The sequence below is a fragment of the Chanos chanos genome, chromosome 1 (assembly GCF_902362185.1).
Source record: "Chanos chanos chromosome 1, fChaCha1.1, whole genome shotgun sequence".
NCBI classification, from domain to species: domain Eukaryota; kingdom Metazoa; phylum Chordata; class Actinopteri; order Gonorynchiformes; family Chanidae; genus Chanos; species Chanos chanos.
This window is the reverse complement of record NC_044495.1, coordinates 25,042,444-25,062,729: the sequence shown is the minus strand read 5'-3', so window position 1 is coordinate 25,062,729 and position 20,286 is coordinate 25,042,444. Positions and strand designations below refer to the sequence as shown.

Genomic DNA, 20,286 nt, shown 5'->3' with positions numbered 1-20,286 from the left:
TTTCATATTTAGTGCGGATGAGGTATCAATGAGTGTACAGACCTACTCACACCAGGTAAACACTGCCATCTTGTGGTGGTACTTGAAGTCTTAAGACCCATTTCAAAAGGTCTCTCAAAACAGTGGTTTTACAAACTGACATACATAGCTACTTGTGGGTCACTTCTATGGCTTCATGTTAGACAGACCATCAATAGATGCTGCTAAATTACAGTAAATGACCAAACACCAGCTTATTTGACCAATAATATAGACAATATTTGTGAGGGCATTTCACAGCCCCAGTAGTTTCATCTAGTTCACATCATTAGATTTAGCAAAATAGAATTAAAGTAAATATTTGACTCTAAATTCATTACCTTTACTCCCACTTTGTGTTTGCTCAAAGTGGAGATAAAATGCATTTGATGGTACTTTAACTGTGGTGTTTTGGCCCCCTCTAATGGAAATTCATGACAATTATCTATACATTCTCCAGAAAAATAACTTCAGTCTTTACTAGATAGAAAACAATGCTATATTCCAATAGTTTATGTTGACTAACCATTGTGCAGGTTCTCAAAACTCTGCAAAATAGGACTTTAAATAGGAAATTTAGAGCTGTTAAAAATGATAAGTTAAAAAATAAGTATGGAGGTAGCCACTGGACGATATGGCTTCTGCCTTTTTACTGATGAGTCAGCTGCACTGCTGTGACTCAACCCCAATCTTCCAAATTCTTTTAAAAATCCTATATGCAAAATAATCAGTTATCATGTCAAAAACAGACACAAACTTGAATTTTGTAATTTCTTTTTTTATTCCCCAGATGTACTGAAAAACATTTATACACTTCAGAAGAAGGTGTTTGGTCGTTTGGTTGTGAAACGGGGCTTGTGTTGGCGACGCAGGACCCTGTGGGGCAGAGGGAACTTGATCTTGGAGTCCTGTGAGAGACAAATGAGAGGACAAATTAATATCCAAGTTAACCATCCTTGGTTGTCGAGTTAAGATTAAGCGGATTTGCTTCAAATGAGGGTATGTTGCCAGTTTTCAAGCCGCCAGATTTTAAGACAGACTTTAAATCTGGAAGAGGAATCTGGCAGCTCATCTTGCAGGTTTTTAACCAGAGCTGACAAATAAGACAGTCCAGTGAGAGACCTGCTTAGGATGCAGCCCACATGGCTTAAGTGAGGTTTTAAGTTGCAGATATATTCTGTACGTAACTTCTGAATTTTTTTCCTGAATTCTTTAAAAAGGAAAAACTATCATTTTACCACAATGTGTATACATACATGGAACTGCTTGATGGCAGGTCTGCGACATTTGTTGGCTGCGATCACCTGAACCTTCATGATCTGGATAGAGTGAGCACGAGCGCGGTGGCGAGCTCCCATGTCCCGGTCTGTGAACAGAATTACAGCCATTAACATGGTGATACAACCAACCATAGATATTCACAGAAAATCCTGACGAGGCTTTTAATTCTTCAGTTTCTGTGGGCAACGAGGGCTTTAAAGCATGCTGACTATTAAATTTACCCTCATCAGCTAAGCGGAATGCCAAATTGAGACAAAAGGTGCATCTGTTTAAATTTCTGTACCTGATAACTGCACTGACATGACACCAGTACTACCTGACAGTGATGGCATTTGGGTTGGCGTGCACCACTGCACATGAGCAGAGTCAAATCCTTATTTTACCTGTGTCTCGCAGATCATTCCAACATACCGTATGCCACCAAACTTGTATGTGCAACACCACAAAACACATCCATGATTAACCATACTTTTTTGAGGGAATGATTAAATGTAACGTAGAGTGTGAAGTAATGGACGGTACTCACAGCACTGAGTAACAGCCCCAGAGGTGGTCAGGTCCCTGTACTCGCGGTACATGTTGTGGGTGCCACTGCGAGAGTCATAGCGCAGCCAGATACCAAAGTTCTTCACCTTCAAGGGAGACTTCTCATGTACCTGGTCCACAAAAAAGGGATATGTGGATTATTCGATTGTTAAGAGTGTTTCTCAAGTGAGATTATTCTTGAATGACAAGCATTATGTAATCAAATCCAAAATGAACAATGCTGAACAAGTACTCAGAACATCAATGAGTAATAGTGCCATGCATTTAACAGAATGATTGATAAGTCAGACAAAATCTTCCTAATGGAATATTATTAACAATTAAATGTGTTTCCTTTCTCTTCAGCTTAAAGAAAGGTGGGTTGTTTGGGTCCCCATGACAAAACACGACAAATGTCAAGGTTCTTACCAGGCCACAGTAAACAGTTTCTCCGGAGGCCTTCTTCATCTTCCTTAGCTGGGAGACGAAATACCAGAAGCGGGATTTGGCCACCACATGGTTAGGGGCGAAGATCCGCATGCGATACAAAGGTGGAGATGGGTTCTTGGCAGAGGGCAACAGACGGCCCACAACTTTATACTCCCTAAGCTGTAGAAGTCGGAGAAGTAAATTTTGTTAATCTTTTGCACGGCACGGATGCTGAACCACCACATAACCGATGAAACGGTGTAGAACCTTGATTTCACTTTCGAGAGCACAAATCAGCATCCGAAAGGCGACAAGGTACACATTTCTTTCAGCACACCAGGCAAGATCACATCACAGTGCATCGGTATGATCTTTGGGTTTTGGGTGCTAACTTCCAACAGTACACTAGTTTATAAGCATAGTCACAATGCTAGATAGTTAGCCGGCTAACTGCACGCTCCACAAAAGTTGGCGAAGGCAAGGCTGTCAAACATGAAGCTAACTTGAAGAACGTTAACCTTTTTAATCCTAAATAATTCACGTGGAACTGTGATACAGACTTCAAGCTCATTTGCGTCCACGCACCCATCTACCTTTATATGATTTTCAACACCACATGGTTCTCAAACCCAATTTGGACGCCATGTTAGAATCATGAGCGACCCGATCACGAATATTAATATTTCTCATCTGAAAACTTGAGCTAGCTTAATGAGCGCAAAAAAAGAGCGTTCTCTTATAGTTTAGGAACTAACATGAGCCTTAAATACTAGGTTCCTATGCAATATAGATGATTTTTAGCAATTTTACGTACTGTGCCAGACGCCTTCATGGTGTCCCTCGCTGACTGCCACTGTGAAAGAGGAAGTAGAAGGGCGGAGCACCTTTACGTCATTCCTTTCAGGAAAAGTGGACCTGCGCGTTAGAGTGTTCTCGTTTACGCTTTTTTTTTTTTTTTTTTTTTGGACAAAATGCCTTTGAGCAAAAGAATGAATGAGTGATTTTCTCCCTCTGCTTAATAATCTTATTTTTCCATAATTTAGTATTCCGAGGGACCAAGTTATGGAACAATAAGATTAATAAGAATATATGTTTGATTTAACTTTGAAATCAGAGAGTGAGAGGATTTGTCAACAATCAGTTACACGCTGCTCTACTACTGTGCTTTATGCGAGTTGCCTATATATCATTGAATACGCATTGTAAAAGTTTCACAGGATTATCACATGAAAGCTTATGTACGCACTTCAGTTTCAAGCTTTGCGTTTTCATTTATGTGTATAATTGCCGTGAAAAGGCTGAATTTAAATTCGAGGATGTAATTCGGCAATGACTGTGCATGCGCATCGTGTAGTTGTGCGCACAACTACAGAATGGAAATTTTATGCACACTATATGAAAATGAAATAGGAAAGGATTATTTTAAAGATATTTCATACTTTATTGTAACACGACAATCAATTACTTAAATAAAGTACTACTCTTTACATATTGCAACTAAAGAATAAAATATACAAGTCAACTAAGAAAAAAATGTTAAACAGAAATGAATGACAAGTTGCAGTGGTATAACAGCATTCATGTTGTACAGTGGTATAGCAGCGTTCACAGTGAGAAAGGTCAAAATTTACTGCATTTATAAGACCCATTTGTTGCATGGAAATATAAGTTAAATTCTATTATTGAAAAGCGTCGAACTTCTTCCTTCGGTCGTGACCTAGAATGTGACGCTCTCCCAGTCTCCGTCTAGCCGACACGCGCACACCTCACTGCTATCCACATCGCTAAACAGCCGAACGGAGATCAGTTCTGAATAGTTATTAGTTAAAGGGGCATATAACGGAGGACAATGTGTCCGTAGAGTTACTAATAAGGTACGTAATCATCCTACCCCTTAGTATGTGTTATACTGAAAATGTATTACAATTAAAGGCCCTTAGAAACTTTCGTGCGATGCTTTTGTGTCACAGATTCAGGCGTGCTGATGTGCGAGGAAATGCAGCCACTGCCAATCAGCACGTTAGCTGGCTAACTCAGCTAACGATGTTTAACTAATATAGCCACCGACCTACAGTTTTTATTAGCTTTATAAAGTCGCTTGATAAGGTTGATGCGTATTCTGTGCCTCTAAAAGACATGAAACGTCAGTTTATATATGTAATGTCATACCACGTTATTGTAAATGAAAGCGCATGTGACATGCTAGCGAGCTAGTTTGCTAGCTACCATATTGATCACTGCTAACTTTTTAAGAAAAGTTGTCAGCTAGTTTGTGTTGTTAGCTATGTAGGACTGTTTGTTGAAAGGTGGATTCTGTGTTGCAAATCTGTTACGTTGACACGAAGTTATCAACGTTGCTCCGTGCCAAAATAGTTTTTTGTTCGCTAATAATGCAATGGCTAACGTTACAGGCAAACTTCTCATATGGGGGAGACATTGCGGCTCAAAATATTGGAGCCATATTGCATCATGTCATCGAGAAACAAGTGTTTTGGTAACGTTGATTGTTATTTACTGAATGCGGAGACTGACAGCGAGAGGCCAGTCAGCCCCATCTTTTGTGTTGACTGAACGGCAATTGTCAGTGTTTGCTTTGTTGGTGCTTAGTTTAAGATCGCACCTGTACATAGGCCACGCTCACTATCTACTTTGTGTTAGTACTGTAAATGATAATAAATCTGGTCACACGGCCAGATGTTTCTGTCAGCAGTAACTTACTAGATTTATGCCACCATGTCGACGCCAAAGTATTGCTGTCAAAATTGGCATGGAAAAATAGATTAAAACATGGTTTACTAAGATGCTCAAAACCACTCTCAGGTTGCTTTGATTAAAAATGGTCCTCTTATTTTATAAAGCAAAACTAGCCCTTTTAATACCACTTTTTGATTTCTGTTTGGCAGATGTATGTATCCAACTCTTGGGTTGAAGAAGGGAGTGAATCTGTAAAGAACACCAGCTAACCCACGAATGGCCTGCGAGTCTGTACGAGCCATCATGGACGAGCAGGCCCTGATGGGACTGAACCCAAACGCGGATGCTTGTTACAGGCAGAGGGTAAGCCAGGACAAGAACTGTTACAGCATCCATATATCCCACACATATAATGGTGAAACCATACATTTGCTTTTCTTTCAAAATGTGTAAAAATGGGAACATTTGGCGGTCTAAAAATTGCCGTTGTGACATCATCACATACATTAGGGAGTATACTGCCTAAAGCAGATATCCTCCCTCTGTTTTTTGGGTTTTTTTTTTTGTTTTGTTTTTTTTTTAACCATGCCTCATAACTTGAGGCTGATTTTTTCCTTTCTTTTTCCTGGGCATTGGGTGAGTTCTTTCTCCAGCCAATTAGAGGTCATAGTTTTGGAAAAACTTCCAAAACTGGATTTGAGGAATCTTGACTAGACCAACAATGATGAGATTCATTTATAAGATAGGTGTTTTACTCATACATGAGGTTTGTCAAGAAGAGAGCTTGTGGATGGATTTGATGTCTTAGTTTTGCCGATGAGTTCAGATGAGCTTTCTTTATGTGGCAAACCTTGCTGTATATTGAACATATAACACTCGATGGATGTTGTGTAATGTAGTTTTGAAATAGGAAGCTAAGTTGAGCTTCCCTCCAAAGCTTGCTGTTCCACTGCTTTTAGTTTGGGCTTAGGCATTCATTCAGCATTTATTTACTCGATGTTCTATTGTTTCACAATTATATTACAAAGCACATCCTGAATGTGAGTTTTTGTGTTCATGACAGCTATATTTGTTAACTCTTATAATGAGACTGAGAAGCATAAAAAGTTTATGGTTTATTATCAATTCCACTTGGCTGTTGTTTACACGTAGGCCAAACAGCAAAAACAAAACAAATTACAAAACCAAGCATACGTGTGTTGATAAATACAAACACCTACACATACTTTCCCAGCAAGGAGACTTTTCTGCCAGTATTTACTGTTCACTTTTAAAAGGGCCATATATAATAGTTAAAAGTTGACTCTTCAGACCTTTTATCTTCATCCCTTCCAGGCACTAGCATATTTTGAGCAGCTGAAGGAGTCTCAGGATGCCTGGGAAGTGTGCGCTGAGGCCTTGGCAAAAGGGATCTACAGGTGAGCTGAACACATGCTTACAGATGTATCTCGGCAGGGCAGTCTTATTTGAAGAGTGCGATATCTGTGTTAAGCTAACAGTTGTCTCAAAGACACTGCATGTTCAAGGGTAGTGCTGTGTCATTAATTCTGCACTGCAGTGTCTGAATTAATCAGACATCTAATGCTGGAAACGTCTTCCCTCACAGTGATGATCACGTGAAATTCTTCTGCTTCCAAGTTTTGGAGCATCAGATCAAATACAGGTGAGGAGGATATCAAGTCAGAACGGGAGTAGTAAGTTGTGTTAATGTCAAATAATAGCTGATTGGTTGACAAGTGTATAGTAAATGAAAGCAATGACACAGTAAGCATAGCATTATGCAGAAAAAAATGTGTGTCTTCCTGGAAAGAGTTGTTCCTGGAATACGCGTTTCTCTCTTTTTCACAGACATGCGGGCCTCAGTGCAGTCCAGCAGCAGCTCATTCGAGAAACCCTCATGAAATGGCTACAGGCACAGGTTTGTTTTTTTTTGTTTTTTTTTGTTCTTCAGCAGAGACAATTGTGGAATTGATTCCTTCACGATGAATCATCAGGTTGTTTAAAAAGTCATTGTCAATAACGATGCAACATATTCTATCTTCTGTAAGCGAACTTCGAATGAAAGAGTGTGTTCTTGTGACTTGTGTTCACATTGGTCTTTTTCTTTTCCCTCAGCTTATGAATGTGCAGCCAGAGAAGCCATTCATCCGGAACAAAGCGGCTCAGGTCTTTGCCCTGACCTTCGTCATGGAGTACCTGACGCACTGGCCGAAGTTCTTCTTTGACATCCTGGCTCTGGTTGGGCTGAACCCTCATGGCGTGGACATCTACCTACGTACACTCATGGCCATAGACGCTGAGGTGGTGGACAGGGACATCCTCCACACTCCAGAGGCAAGGCCCAGAGCACAGCAGCACTCTGTGTTTTTCTCACATGGGGATGTACTCTCCATTTCAGCCTGACAGGACTGAGCTGGTTGAAATGCACAAAAAGGAGACCCAGGCTGAAGATGACAATTTGTCTTATTTTCTCATTTGCCAGGAAACACGAAGGAACACCCTCATTAAGGACACTATGCGGGAGCAGTGCATCCCCAGCCTGGTAGAGTCATGGTTCCAGATCCTCCAGGCCTACCAGCAGTCACATACGGAGCTGACCTGCCAGTGCCTTGAGGTGGTGGGTGCCTACGTCTCCTGGATTGACCTCAACCTCATAGCCAATGATAGGTCAGTGCTGAGAGACGTTAAGGTGGTTTATTACATACTTAGAGTTTAGTGCCTCACATTTTAGTATTTTAAGCACAGAATTTGCACAATAAAAATGTCCCACAAGGCTCACATGAGCCAAATTCAGCTCATCTCTGGCAGTTCTAGAGGAGTCGGGAACATCTAGAGTGCTGCACTGCTTGTGTTTTATTTAGAACTTGGTTGTAGGTGTAGCATTATTGTAGTTCTTCTGTTATGTTTGTGTTAATAGTTCTTGTGTTATAATTGCCTACTATGACAAGACCATTTGGCTTTTATTCCATTTGCCAGTCATATTGTGAGGTAAGTGGCACCTGGTTATAATTCTACTATTCATGTTTGTTCAGAACGGATATTTAACCAGCCACAAATTAAAGTAAAGCATACTTTTAAAATAAGTATTTATGATATCAGAATGTCAGCACGTGACATCAAAAAGTAAATATAATTTCGGATATCAAATACGTGTGTATGTTGCAGTTTAATTGCTGCCGTCAGAAATTCCTGCTGTTGCCATCAGAAACGCTTATCAAAATTGTGTTCTCAATATAAAAAAAAACAGTTTGAACATATTCATAAGCTGATGTGACCTTCAGTGATCTGGCGCAGATCTCCCTCTTGAGCAAGTATCAGCTGTTTTTGGTATCCAAACCATAAACGTTGTATAAGATGTAATGCTTTTATGATGAGGAAAAGCAGAGCTACTAATTATAAAGAAATCAAGAAGTAGGGTCTCAGCAAACAAAGGTTGGCTTATCAGTGTTATGGCTGTGATTCCACCTCTGTACTACAATTATAAACTATGCCCTCTGCTGTGCATGCGGTCATCAGTGTGACACAAGAACTAGTCCAGTATTGTGGGTAAATGCATGCTCTTTGATTCTCTGGAAAAATTGTGTTTCTGATAAAATTTCTGTTTCTTGCAGAATTAATGAGGGGGGAAAGTGGAAGAAAGATTATTGTGGTAGTTTACTAACTGTTTCTGTGGATGGAGCATCTTGAGTTCAGTACACATTGTTGAACTCAGACATCAGATATATGGGACAGAAAGTGACTGTTGGCTATGTTTATTTCTAGGTTTGTGAATCTGTTACTAAGCCACATGTCTGCAGAGGACCTGAGAGAGGAGGCCTGTGACTGCTTGTTTGAAATTGTCAACAAGGGCATGGACCCAGTGGACAAGACGAAGTTAGTGGAGTCTCTGTGCCAAGTGCTGCAGTCTGCAGGCTTCTTCAATGTAGAACAGGTATATGGGCACACTTCTGCTAAAAACTCTGCTCTTGTCCTGCTACGATTTAAGTTTGGCATGTAAAAGTGGGAATGCGTGGCCCAGCCACAAAAAAAAGAAGTGGTTTCAGTCTATCCAGGAAAGTCTGTGGTAGCAGAATCTCATGAACTCTAGCACATCTAAAGTACTGGCATCAAATCTCCTTTTCGAAGCATTTGTGTGTTTTGTCCTGCTGACCTGGTTCTAATTTCATGATCTGTTTTTACAGTTTGTTTTTAATTGTGTGTTTTTTGTAGTGTATAAATCTATGGTCATAGTTTTATGTCTCTATGGTTTCTTTTACTATCTTTGATGTTTGTTTTTATACTGTAGCTTTGGCCAGGCCTTTCTTACAAAAGAGGCTTTTAATACTTTACCTGGTTAAATTAAGAACACAACAAAGTCTCAGGATTGCGAAGTCTTTCCTGATGCAAAACAAAGACTCAAGATAAAGTGAGTGGTATACATTACGGTGTTGCAATTCATGGGTCCAGTGTTTTGAAGTCAGTAAGCAGATGTCAAATTTCTGTTTTATGCTCTTTAAGTTCAAATGTCCTCTCTCTATATCCCTTTCCTGTCTACCATCCTCAGGAAGAGGACGTGGATTTCCTGGCCAAGTTCTCTCGGCTGGTGAACGGCATGGGTCAATCTTTGGTGCTCAGCTGGACCAAGCTGAGCAAGGCAGGCAATGTGAAGGTCGCTGCCGAAACGCTGCGGGCACTGGAGGCCAAAGTGCCCCTTATGCTGAAGTTGTTAGTGCACGAAGATGATGACATCTCTGCCAACATTGTGGGCTTCTGTTATGATTACCTGCATGTCCTCAAACAGGTGTGTAAACAGACAAACTGTCGTGACTCACATTAGGGCAATAAATGGTTGCACTGGACCAGTTTTTTAAGATGATTAATAATCAGTTTTTATCAGTATGTAGCTGCATAGATTAACTCAACTACTAGTGTTAGACAGTCATTCAGTTTTTTCCAGAAGATGATGCTGAAAACGTTCAGATTGGTTTTGTCCTGGTCATGTAACACGTCCCATTTTTATGTTTTTTTTGTATTATTTGTTCTTTCCACAGCTACCACTTCTCACGGACCAACAAAAAAACAATATAGAGGTACTATATCAGATCATCCAAATTTCCTCATTTCTGTCATCCTTTTTCTACCCTCTGAACTAAGGACTCTAAACTTAGTAAGTCATTACTCTGCTTTTCAACAGGCAATCATGTTAGCGGTTATGAAAAAGCTGACCTACGATGACGAGTACAATTTTGAAAATGAGGTAATATTCTTGCTCTCTCTCTGTTTTTAAATAAATGTATATTAAAAGTGATAGACAAAGTGGTAGGGTGTTTTTCTCTAAAGCCCTTTCAGACATAAGACCTGTAACATTGCCAGATTACCATTGCCAGTGCTAGCAGATACCCTCTCTCACATTGCACCCCTATCCCAGCACTTTGCCCAGACAAGCGTGTTCATACATGAAATGAAAATCCCAGAAAGGCAGGATAAGACATCTAATGTATGTGATGGAAGACGCTTTTGAACAAAATGACGGGTGAACAGATCCTATTGAGTGTTGATTCGCTGACAGAGTATCAATACCTTGACTTCGATACTGGTTCCTGAATGATACATTTTTGGATGCCAGTTTTCTAAAATCCATTTTTTCAAAAAGAAAATTACACATTACGGTACAAACGTTAAGTTCTATTTAGTTTTATTTTTCAGCTCCTGTGTCCTCCTCACACCAGGGTGGACAGGAGCAGAGCCTAATGTGAAGAGAAAAAAAAGATAGCTGAGCTGTTTAGCAAGCAGTTTTAACAAGCTGGCCCATATGTTAGTTCAAGTTGACCACTTACTGTCAATCTTAATGCATTTCAGCTTTTGATTTAGCTAGCTATCTTTAGCCATAAGCTAAAGCTAAACTCAAACAATATCTAACGTTACATGGGGATCCCAGTTTAAGTAACCCGCACTGCACCTATTACAGTAACGTTAAATCTGGTAAACAACCATGTACAAGTTGGCCAAATTACCTGCTAAAATCCCAGTCACAGTGCAGTCCTCAGTAATATCAGATGAGGGGGAATCCGATGGAGATTTTGGGTGGAGGTAGAGATTTTGGGTGGAGGCTGTGTAACGTTAGGTGGACTTGAATGATGAGAGGAAGACGGTTGTGGTCCGTTCCTCTTGCAGTCGAACATGGAGCAACTTTCTGCTCTTTAATTTATCCCATGAATGTTCAGGTGTTTCATCAAATTTGTCGTGTTGCAAGTCTTGGCAGCAATGTGCTTTTTGCATATATTGCATCGCACGCTATTGGCATCAAACCTGATAAAATGGAGCCACGCTTTTGATCTCTTAGACGTTGTTACACCTACTATGCGATGCACACTGTAGTCAAGCCTCTCAAAATACAACCCACACATGTGAGCCCATCTCTGGGCATAACGTAGTGTTTTTCCTGTATGCCTCTACTATGTGTTCGTGTAATGTTATGTTAGACAGCCAATCACCAGCATTGCTGGATCTTGGTACAAGCATGCTACAAGCTTATTGGCTCACTGACGCTGATGAGACTTACTCCTTTGGTATCGAAATTTGGTACCGAATGACAAGGCATTTTTCGATACTCGATAGTATCTCAGCAATTCGGTCGGTGCCATAAAAGTACCGAAGTTTGGTACCCAGCCCTACTGCTAATATTGTTATGTACAATTATTTGCTGCTTGCTTATGGGTGGTTCACTAGCTTTTTCGCTCGCGTTCACGTGTAACACCATTCTGGAAAATTTGCGAATAAAATTGCGTGTGTGAAAGGGGTATATGATTTATAATCATTCCCTCTCTCACACACACACATTTTCTCTTTCTGTTTGTGTTCTTCAGGGGGAGGATGAGGCTATGTTTGTAGAGTATAGGAAACAGTTGAAGATGCTTCTGGACCGACTGGCTCAAGTCTCCCCTGAGCTCTTGCTGCAAGCTGTTCGCAGGGTTTTTGACACAGCCATGCAGTAAGATACAGTACACTACTGCTTAGCCTGACTGATCACTCATAATTAATATTGTCTCTTCAGTTGATACCTGCACTATATCATCTTAACGCTGCTTAAGCCCTGACATACCACATACTTGGCTCTTCCTACACATAGCGTTATGTTAACAGATCAGCTACTGACCTTTGGTCAGACCCCGCTGTGTGAGTGTTTATGCATCTGTGTGTGTTTTGTGACAGGAGCTGGCAAACAGCCCCTTTCATGGAGGTGGAGGTGGCCATCAGACTGCTGTACATGCTGGGTGAGGCGATGCCTGCATCTCATGGGGCTCACTTCGCTGGAGACGCCACTAAGACTAGCACCCTGCAGGACATGATGAGAACTGTGAGTGAATTTAGGGGAAAACATTATTGACATTCACATCAGTCGGTATCGATAATTATCACGATAAATGTCAAATCATTATTTCTTTCAAGTTTAAAGGCTGATTTTTGCTCCCAAGTGAATGTTGAAGAAACCAGACGGTTAATTGTGGTTTTAAACTATTATTTATGTTCAGAACATGACAAACACTTGCCAAACAGCGGAACATTTCACAAATCTGAGGTAGAACATTCAAAACAATTATAATGATAAAATCTTTATTCAACATCAAAATATGCATGAGTAAAACTAAATAAAATCCTTTCTCAGGCCCTTTTCCTCAACAAAATAAATATCTTAATAGAAAAAATTAACTGCTGCAGTGTGATACAGCACACATGTAAGATGGCTCAGACTGCAAAGTTTAAACGTGTTTTAAAGGATAATGTCAATAAACGAAACAATAAACAAAGAAGTCTTAATTCTGGTCAGCATGCCAAACCCTTACTGTACAGACGGTTTGAAACATTTTGTAAGCGTTTACGACACTCGTGTTCTAACGGGTGATATTGTTTCAGATGATGAGACAGGTTTGTGGTGTTGCCTGTCTTTGATGGCATGTGTCTTTGGCACAGTTTTCAGTGCACGCTGCTCTATTTTTTGTTAGATTGTAAATGACCAAAGTATCTCCACACTACTGAGGTTGAGCGACTTTTCTTGTTGACGATGTCTTCGTCCTCGAGCTGGTCATGGGCACTGCTTTTTCTCCGGTGTCGCTCATTTCACTTATTTTGCTTATTCCGCTTCAACTACAAGCCTGTCAGCTGCTTTGTCTGTAAACAATACCATGTACTGGCTTGAATTTATACGTCTAACCTTGCAACCTAACTTGTGCAAAGCATACCTCTGTTCCTGTGACATGACTGGCAGTTCGTGATTCATTTTTATGCATGCTATCTAAGCAAGGAAATTAATTATATTGAACATTTATTGAACATTTGTTATATTTCTATCGAGGAAAATTATATTGCGATAATTATTGTTATTGTTTTGTCGCCCAGCCCTACTCTCATCAGTTGTGTGAGTGAAATTGTTCTGATGAGATGGTTATGTTCAGCACAAATTCAGGTGGTCATGAGGTTTGCACTTGTTGCACTCCTCTTCTGGTGTGTGTGTGTGTGTGTGTGTGTGTATGTGTGTGTATGTGAGAGAATATGAGGTGGAATGTTGTCATTGTCATACGGTGTGTGTTGTATTTCCAGCTCATCACCAGCGGCGTCAGTGAATATCAACATACTTCAGTAACACTTGAGTTCTTTGAGACTGTCGTCCGGTATGACAAGTTTTTTATCACAGAGCCTCAACACATTCCCAGTGTCCTGGTGAGTGTGCCATACCTGTGTTCATAGACAGATCTGTTGTTTTCTTTGACACCACACTCTTGGTACGCAATATACTTTCAATCACCCCACTTAATGCCTTCTTTGCAGCTGTCCTGTTTATGTCTCCCGGCCTGTCTGATAAAACTTCAATTATACATTTCTGTGTGTGTGTAAAAAAATAATTTCAGTTGTGTTTTGAATCCAGGCAGTCTGAACGAATGGTTAAGTGTTACGGTATAAAGCAATAGTGAAGTGACAGTTGAACAGACTCTTCCTGCGTGTGTGTTTCCTTGTCAGATGGCGTTCCTGGACCACCGGGGTCTGAGGAACAGCAGTCCTAAGGTCCGGAGCAGGGTGGCGTACCTTTTTTCCAGATTCGTCAAAACTCTGCAGTGAGTCATGCCATACAGTGCAGTCACTCAAATCTCTCACTGTAAAAGTACTATGCTGTGGTTTACTACAGTTAATAATTTACAGCGATGTCGGGAGTCTTCCTAACATGTTCATTTGAGATAACCCAATGTAACCCAATAAAAAAACAAAATTAACAATTCACAACACCTACCTTTTTCCCAGGGCCTTCAGAATTTTTTGTCTTTTTGTCAGCAGTAAGCATATGAATGCCTTCATTGAGGACATCCTGACCAGAATACAAGATCTTCTCGAGCTAGCTCCTCCAGTAAGTCAGACACACTCAAATGCCTTACTCACAAATCCAAATGACCATCCTGGTCTAATGGCATTTCCCTCACTCTACAGGAGAATGGTTTCCCAGCCCTGCTGACCAGTGATGATCAGTTATTCATGTTTGAGACAGCGGGCGTGCTGATCGTGAACGGTGAGAGCCCTGCCGAGCGGAAACAGGCCCTGATGAGAAGCCTCCTCTCCCCTCTCACTGACGTCTTCCGTCTCCTGTTGGCCAAGCTGCCACAGGAGGCTGACGAGGAGAGACAGGCTGCGCTGGCAGACTGCCTGAGCCATGCTGTTGGCTTTGCTAGGTACAGAGACCACCACTGTATTATCCAACATAACTAAAACATTTCACTCACAGACCCTTGCTTTAATCAAACAGGAGTTTGGTGGTTCTGTAATATAGACTGTAAATAGAAAGAAATATGAGAACCACAGAACCCATTAAACTCTAGTGCTCAGAGACTTCTGGACCCTTAATGAGCATTTAAAGCCATGTTTGGTATTGTTGCATTACGTCTGCGTGAACACTATCATATATCTGTCCTCTGGTGGTTGTGCCTTACCTCCTGCAGTCGCACCAGCAAGGCATTCAGCAACAAGCAGACGGTGAAGCAGTGTGGCTGTTCGGAGGTTTACCTCGACTGCTTACAAACCTTCCTGCCTGCGCTGAGCTGTCCTGTCCAGAGGGGGCCTCTGCGCAGTGCCGTTCGCTCCTTCTTGCACCGCATGATCATCTGCCTGGAGGAGGAGGTGTTGCCCTTCATCCCAGCAGCCTCTGAGCACATGCTCAAAGACTGTGAGGCCAAAGACCTGCAAGAATTCATTCCCCTCATCAGCCAGATTACTGCCAAGTTCAAGGTCTCCCATTCTTCTAAGAAAGCTGTCAAAATGAATTTGGTTTCTCAGTCTTAAAACCATGGCAGACAGTTTTGAGTCATTGTGTAAATCTTAATGAGATATCCCCATGTGTCTTAGAGCCAGTGGTAATGCAATATCTATTCAGTCATTGGCTAAAAAAAAGGTCTGCTTTTAACATTGTTGAAGTTTCCATCTGAGAATACTTTTGACTTAAACAGGGTTCATTTGAAAATACTGTATGGTCTAATAGCACTAAATCCAGTGTTAAATATTCATGAAACTGTATCTTCCCAGTCACACTACTCTCTGGTCCCTCTGTCTTTGTATGCAGAGCCAGGTGTCTCCCTTCCTTCAGCAAGTGTTCATGCCACTGGTCCTGGCCATCTTTGAGGTCCTGGGCCGGCCCGCAGAAGAGAACGATCAGACGGCGGCTCTGGAGAAGCAGATGCTCAGGAGGAGCTACTTCAGCTTCATACAGACCATCACAGGCAGTGGTATGAATGAGGTGATGGCCAACCAAGGTAAGTTGTGACAAAGAGCACTTCAGAATTATTGGCACCCTTGATTAATATGAGGAAAAAATGCTGGACGACATTCTGTCAAAGATATGTGTCACTATTGGTACCCCTGCATTTAATGATTGGTGCACACTCCCCCTCTCTCAAAATCACAGCACTGAGTCATATCCCACAGTATTTGATGAAGATCAAGATCAAAAGCTTGATTCTGTGGTCAGTGAACCATTTTTGTGTGAATTTGGAGGTATGCTCCAGATCATTGTGCTGCTAGAGGTTCCAACCATGACGAAGTTTTGGCCTCCAGGGAGAGGCATCTTTCAAGGGCCACAGGGCCTTTGGATTTAAAACAGCCCCACAACAACAGACATTCTTACCTCTTGAACTAATTACTTCACTGTGTGCAGGGGCAAAATACACTCACATTTTTTACCGGCAGCTTCATCATTGCTCCAGTTTCTACACTTTTTAACTATGGCCTGAATGATGTAGATGGATATTTTCAGGTGTGTAGCTGTATTTTCATAGTCATTGACTGACTGATTTATGGAGGTCAGCAACCATCCGTTTCATTTAATTTGTGCCTCCTGTGACCTCCTGTGTTGATAAAGAAAGGAGTTTGACCAATGTGTCACCCCATATTTATACCATATTATAACAGCAAGTCATGGATGACCACCTTAGTGTTCCCAAAGACACAAATAAATATGAAAACTTAAATGTTAATGCGAATACACATCTATTATTGGAGTGTTTGTAAGATTTTCAAGGGGTGCCAGTAAATATGACACATCTTTTAGACGGAAAAAATCTCATTTTTGAGAGATTTTTTTTCTTTGAATAATTTGACCTCTGTGAAGGGGGTAGATTTCTTGTGTTTCTTAGTGTAAGATCAGGTTGCTAAACAACAATGCAATTTTTTTTGGTCCTTTTTTGCTTACCATTACCAAATATACCAAAAATTCTGAAGAGCACTGTAGCCTCATCTGAAACCAAAAAGTTTACGAACTGTGGGGAAAACTTGGTTTATTGAACATATATTGAGATACTGATGTTTGAATAACATAAATGAATGGCCCAGTTAACTTCTTAAACACAGTTACATGTTTTGGAATGGTGAATTCTGTAATCATTTAAAGATGCATGATTATATATTTAAAAAAAAACGTAAACTGTAGTTTGACCTGTTACAGTTTTCAGTATTTAAATGTTGTCTGTAGTGGGTGTAGTCTGCAGTGTGTATAGTCTGCAGTCTGCTCTAACTACAAAAGTAAATCAGTCTTTTTCTTTACAACGGTCTGATACCACTGTTAGGACAAATTCTTTATTGAAACCAGAGTAGGAAAATACTTGTGAAGGAAAAGGATTGATAATGAATATATTGTTCTCCAGGAGCTGAAAACATAGAGCGTGTGCTCTTCACAATTATCCAGGGAGCTGTGGACTTCCCAGATCCTATAGCCCAGAAAACCTGCTTCATTATTCTGTCAAAACTGGTGGAGCTGTGGGGTAAGCTGTTTTGAATACTCCTTCACTCAGACCGAGTGAGAGAGTGGTTGTTAGTGGGAGCACAGGGTGCAAATGCTTTCATTTAGAGACGAATCAGTAACCACTCCACATCAGCCTCTTACCCTTTAGCTAATCCGTTGCTGTTTCCCTGTAGGGGGTAAAGACGGTTTGGTAGGGTTCCCGGATTTCATTTACAAACACATTGTTCCAGCATGCTTTGTGGCACCTCTCAAGCCAACGTTCGACCTTTCTGACGCACAGACTATCTTGGTAAGTCAGTCGTCAAGAATATGTGATATTTAAATTTAAATAGAGATGGTCGTGTTTCTTATTTGAGCTTTGTTTTTGTTTGTTAGACATTGTCAGAGTGTACACTAACACTGAAGATGATTCATCTCAAAAGGGTAAGTATTAGTCTGTTCAGTTAAATTAATTTTCAGAGTATTGATTATATTAGCATAGTCACTGTTGTTGGCCAAATTTACTTGGAGCCACCGAATCATCTAAGTTTATTTTGCCTCTAAGAAAAGAATGAGATAGCAGAAGAATGGAATAAGTATAAACTATGTTGATAAAACTCTTCAGTTATTACATAACTCTTCAATTGTTGCAAACAAGAGTGAATGAAAAGGAACACTATCTGTGAGTATGGATGCTGAGAATATCTCTGTTCTTTTTGTCCAGGGACCTGAGTTCATTCAGTTTCTACAACAGGAATACTTGCCCTCATTGCAAGTATCTCCTGAAATCACACAGGTAGGACCAGCATGTTATAAAGATCTTAATTTATCAGTAGAACTACAAACTGACACCATATACCTGTAATATGAAAACTATCAAAACATGAGTTCTAAAGGAAAGAGAGAGGCCATAATGTATTTTGGGTACATTTAGCTTCCGAGATTTCATGGTATAACATTAATCCACATGCTGTAGTGATGAGTTGTCTGGTACTAATTTGTCTGTTGTGGTAAATAGTACTGACTGACATCCCTGACTGTCACACTGTCAGAGGAAAAAAGTAAAAGTAATGGTTTTAACATAGTCTGTCAGATCTTCTTTCATATTATCTGTGTTTGAACTGCATTCTCATACTTTCACGTAGGAACTCTGTCAAGTACTTCAGCAGCCAGATGTGAAAGTTCTGAAAAACTACATGAAGGTATGTGATTTTCTTTAACAGTGAACTGCTTTGGAACTGTAAAATCATCTTTTAAGAGGATTTGGAGAATCCTTTTTTTCCCCCTCCTTTACAAAAAAAAAAAGACTGCTTTAAATTGTGTAATGCATTTGCATTGGTCTTTTGTGCTGTTACATTGTGTTTTAAATTAATGTACTTAACACATCTTCCCCTCTGTCAACTTTCAGGCATTTTTTCAGCGAGCCAAACTGTAAAAACTGGAAGTTCAGAAGGAGGTGGAGAAGGCACTAGAGCAAGAGGAAAGCAGTTGTCAGTGCCACTTAAAAGAAAAAGACAGAGCTTAGCGTAGGAGCTGCTTTTGCACTTAAAGTGAATTGCATAACAAAGCCCATCCTGTCTAAGTGGGGGAACTGGTGCCGATAAAGGACTTGCGTGGGAATGGGCTGTCACTTCAAAGTGACCGTGCCCTTCCACAGACCTAGGCCCAATCCGAGTCATGCTCTTTCTGTGGGCGTGGCATTCTCATCAAAGGATGGACGTCTGCAATTGGTCAGCCCACTCAGTTTGGGTGGGAGGACGGGAAGCAAAGTGTAGACGGTGGGAGGGTTGGGGAAGAACTTGAGGTGCTTAAATTACAAAGTCCAAGGGAAAGTTAGAGACCTAAATTTTATGGTTACTTAATGTGGGGGAAAAAAAACAGTTCATTAATTATTTGAAAAATATGACCTCAAAATGTTACCTTGATTTTTTGGGATTTATGAGAGATAGCTTTATTGGTTTAAAATTCTTTAGAACATTTAAAGATATGATATTTTTTTGAGTGTTTGAGTAGTGAGGTTTATCCCCAATGCATTTGAGCAAAACAAGGGCTGATCCGAGGCAGTTTTATTCAATGGCCACAGTTTCTTTTTTAAGTTGTTTTTTTTTTTTTTAGTTTGAAGTGATATGTAGGAGAATATGGAAGTGCTCTTGACTCTGGCTTAGCATACATTTTGCCTTCTCAGTTCAAACGGAATTGTCTGTCCAAAAGAATACATGCATGACATGTTCTTAGCAGAGCAGGCAAGAAAACCCTCACTGTTCATTAAATGTAACCTCTGTTAAATTATCAGAATAAGTTTCTCCATTTGTTCTGTCAAATAAACAGCCTGATTTGTTTATGGTATGTTAAAACAGCGTCCCCTGACCTGTATAGTATCTGAACAGCTGTCAAAGGACCCGGTGTTCTTAAAGTATAACTGTTATCAAGAGGAAGAGTTGAGTATATCAGGAGCCAACATGTTATATCTCCATACTGTGTGGTGATTCATAACCAGGCCAGTCACTTAAGACTTTAATGTACAGTCATAGTCACTCTATGGACCTTAGTATTACATAAAACATTTTAAATTTGACCACACAGGTGTTTCTCAAGCTGTGATGCACACTTGTATAAAATGTTATGGGATGGTTGATCACATGTTGTAAAATAAGTGAAAGAATTTTTTGAAAATATGAGTATTTGATTATTCTCAGCAAAGTACCTGCTTAAATATGACAGACATCACTTCTGTGTTTGCATCTTACGCAATATTACAGAGTGTCATGGTTATCATAAGATGCTATCACCAGATGTTTGATGAGAGGTCACATGACCATCGATGCCCTCTTTAGATGCATTAGTCCTTACATTTCATAGGTGTGTGGTTCAACTGCATATTTGACTCTCTTCCTGTTTCGTTGGTTTTGTGGCCTTGTTAATCATTTGTGGTAATCCTAACACATAAGAAATAAAAGAAACATGATGTGCAAGATGGCAAATGTATCTAAACTAAAATCCACTCAGAATATTTCCAGCAATTGACGGTATGACAAAGGTAATAAATAAATAAATCTAGCACAAGAAAAATATTGATTGTAAAGAATTTAGTAAAACAAAACAAAACA

At 40.2% G+C, this 20,286-nt stretch overlaps 2 protein-coding genes and 1 non-coding gene across 3 annotated transcripts; 1 reads left to right on the top strand and 2 right to left on the bottom strand.

The window, feature by feature from the left end:
* Positions 1-775: 775 nt before the first annotated feature.
* Positions 776-3,125, bottom strand: rpl18a (ribosomal protein L18a). Its single transcript, XM_030769473.1, has 5 exons — positions 3,068-3,125; positions 2,254-2,433; positions 1,826-1,955; positions 1,275-1,384; positions 776-926 (listed from the first exon to the last, which is right to left on the bottom strand). Exons 1-5 carry the CDS (start codon positions 3,083-3,085, stop codon positions 834-836), a joined length of 531 nt encoding a protein of 176 aa, XP_030625333.1. The 5' UTR covers positions 3,086-3,125; the 3' UTR covers positions 776-833.
* On the bottom strand, positions 2,510-2,644 carry LOC115827203 (small nucleolar RNA SNORA68). Its single transcript, XR_004025921.1, has one exon. It is a non-coding gene; the product is annotated as a small nucleolar RNA SNORA68 (small nucleolar RNA).
* A 919-nt stretch (positions 3,126-4,044) lies between the features above and the next one.
* Positions 4,045-20,249, top strand: xpot (exportin, tRNA (nuclear export receptor for tRNAs)). Its single transcript, XM_030772875.1, has 25 exons — positions 4,045-4,127; positions 5,157-5,310; positions 6,283-6,365; positions 6,554-6,610; positions 6,796-6,865; positions 7,063-7,281; positions 7,430-7,614; positions 8,710-8,878; positions 9,491-9,727; positions 9,978-10,016; positions 10,121-10,183; positions 11,793-11,917; positions 12,139-12,283; positions 13,525-13,644; positions 13,942-14,036; positions 14,254-14,323; positions 14,404-14,642; positions 14,910-15,195; positions 15,527-15,716; positions 17,103-17,219; positions 17,374-17,489; positions 17,576-17,623; positions 17,904-17,975; positions 18,325-18,381; positions 18,588-20,249. Exons 2-25 carry the CDS (start codon positions 5,224-5,226, stop codon positions 18,612-18,614), a joined length of 2,916 nt encoding a protein of 971 aa, XP_030628735.1. The 5' UTR covers positions 4,045-4,127; positions 5,157-5,223; the 3' UTR covers positions 18,615-20,249.
* Positions 20,250-20,286: the final 37 nt, after the last annotated feature.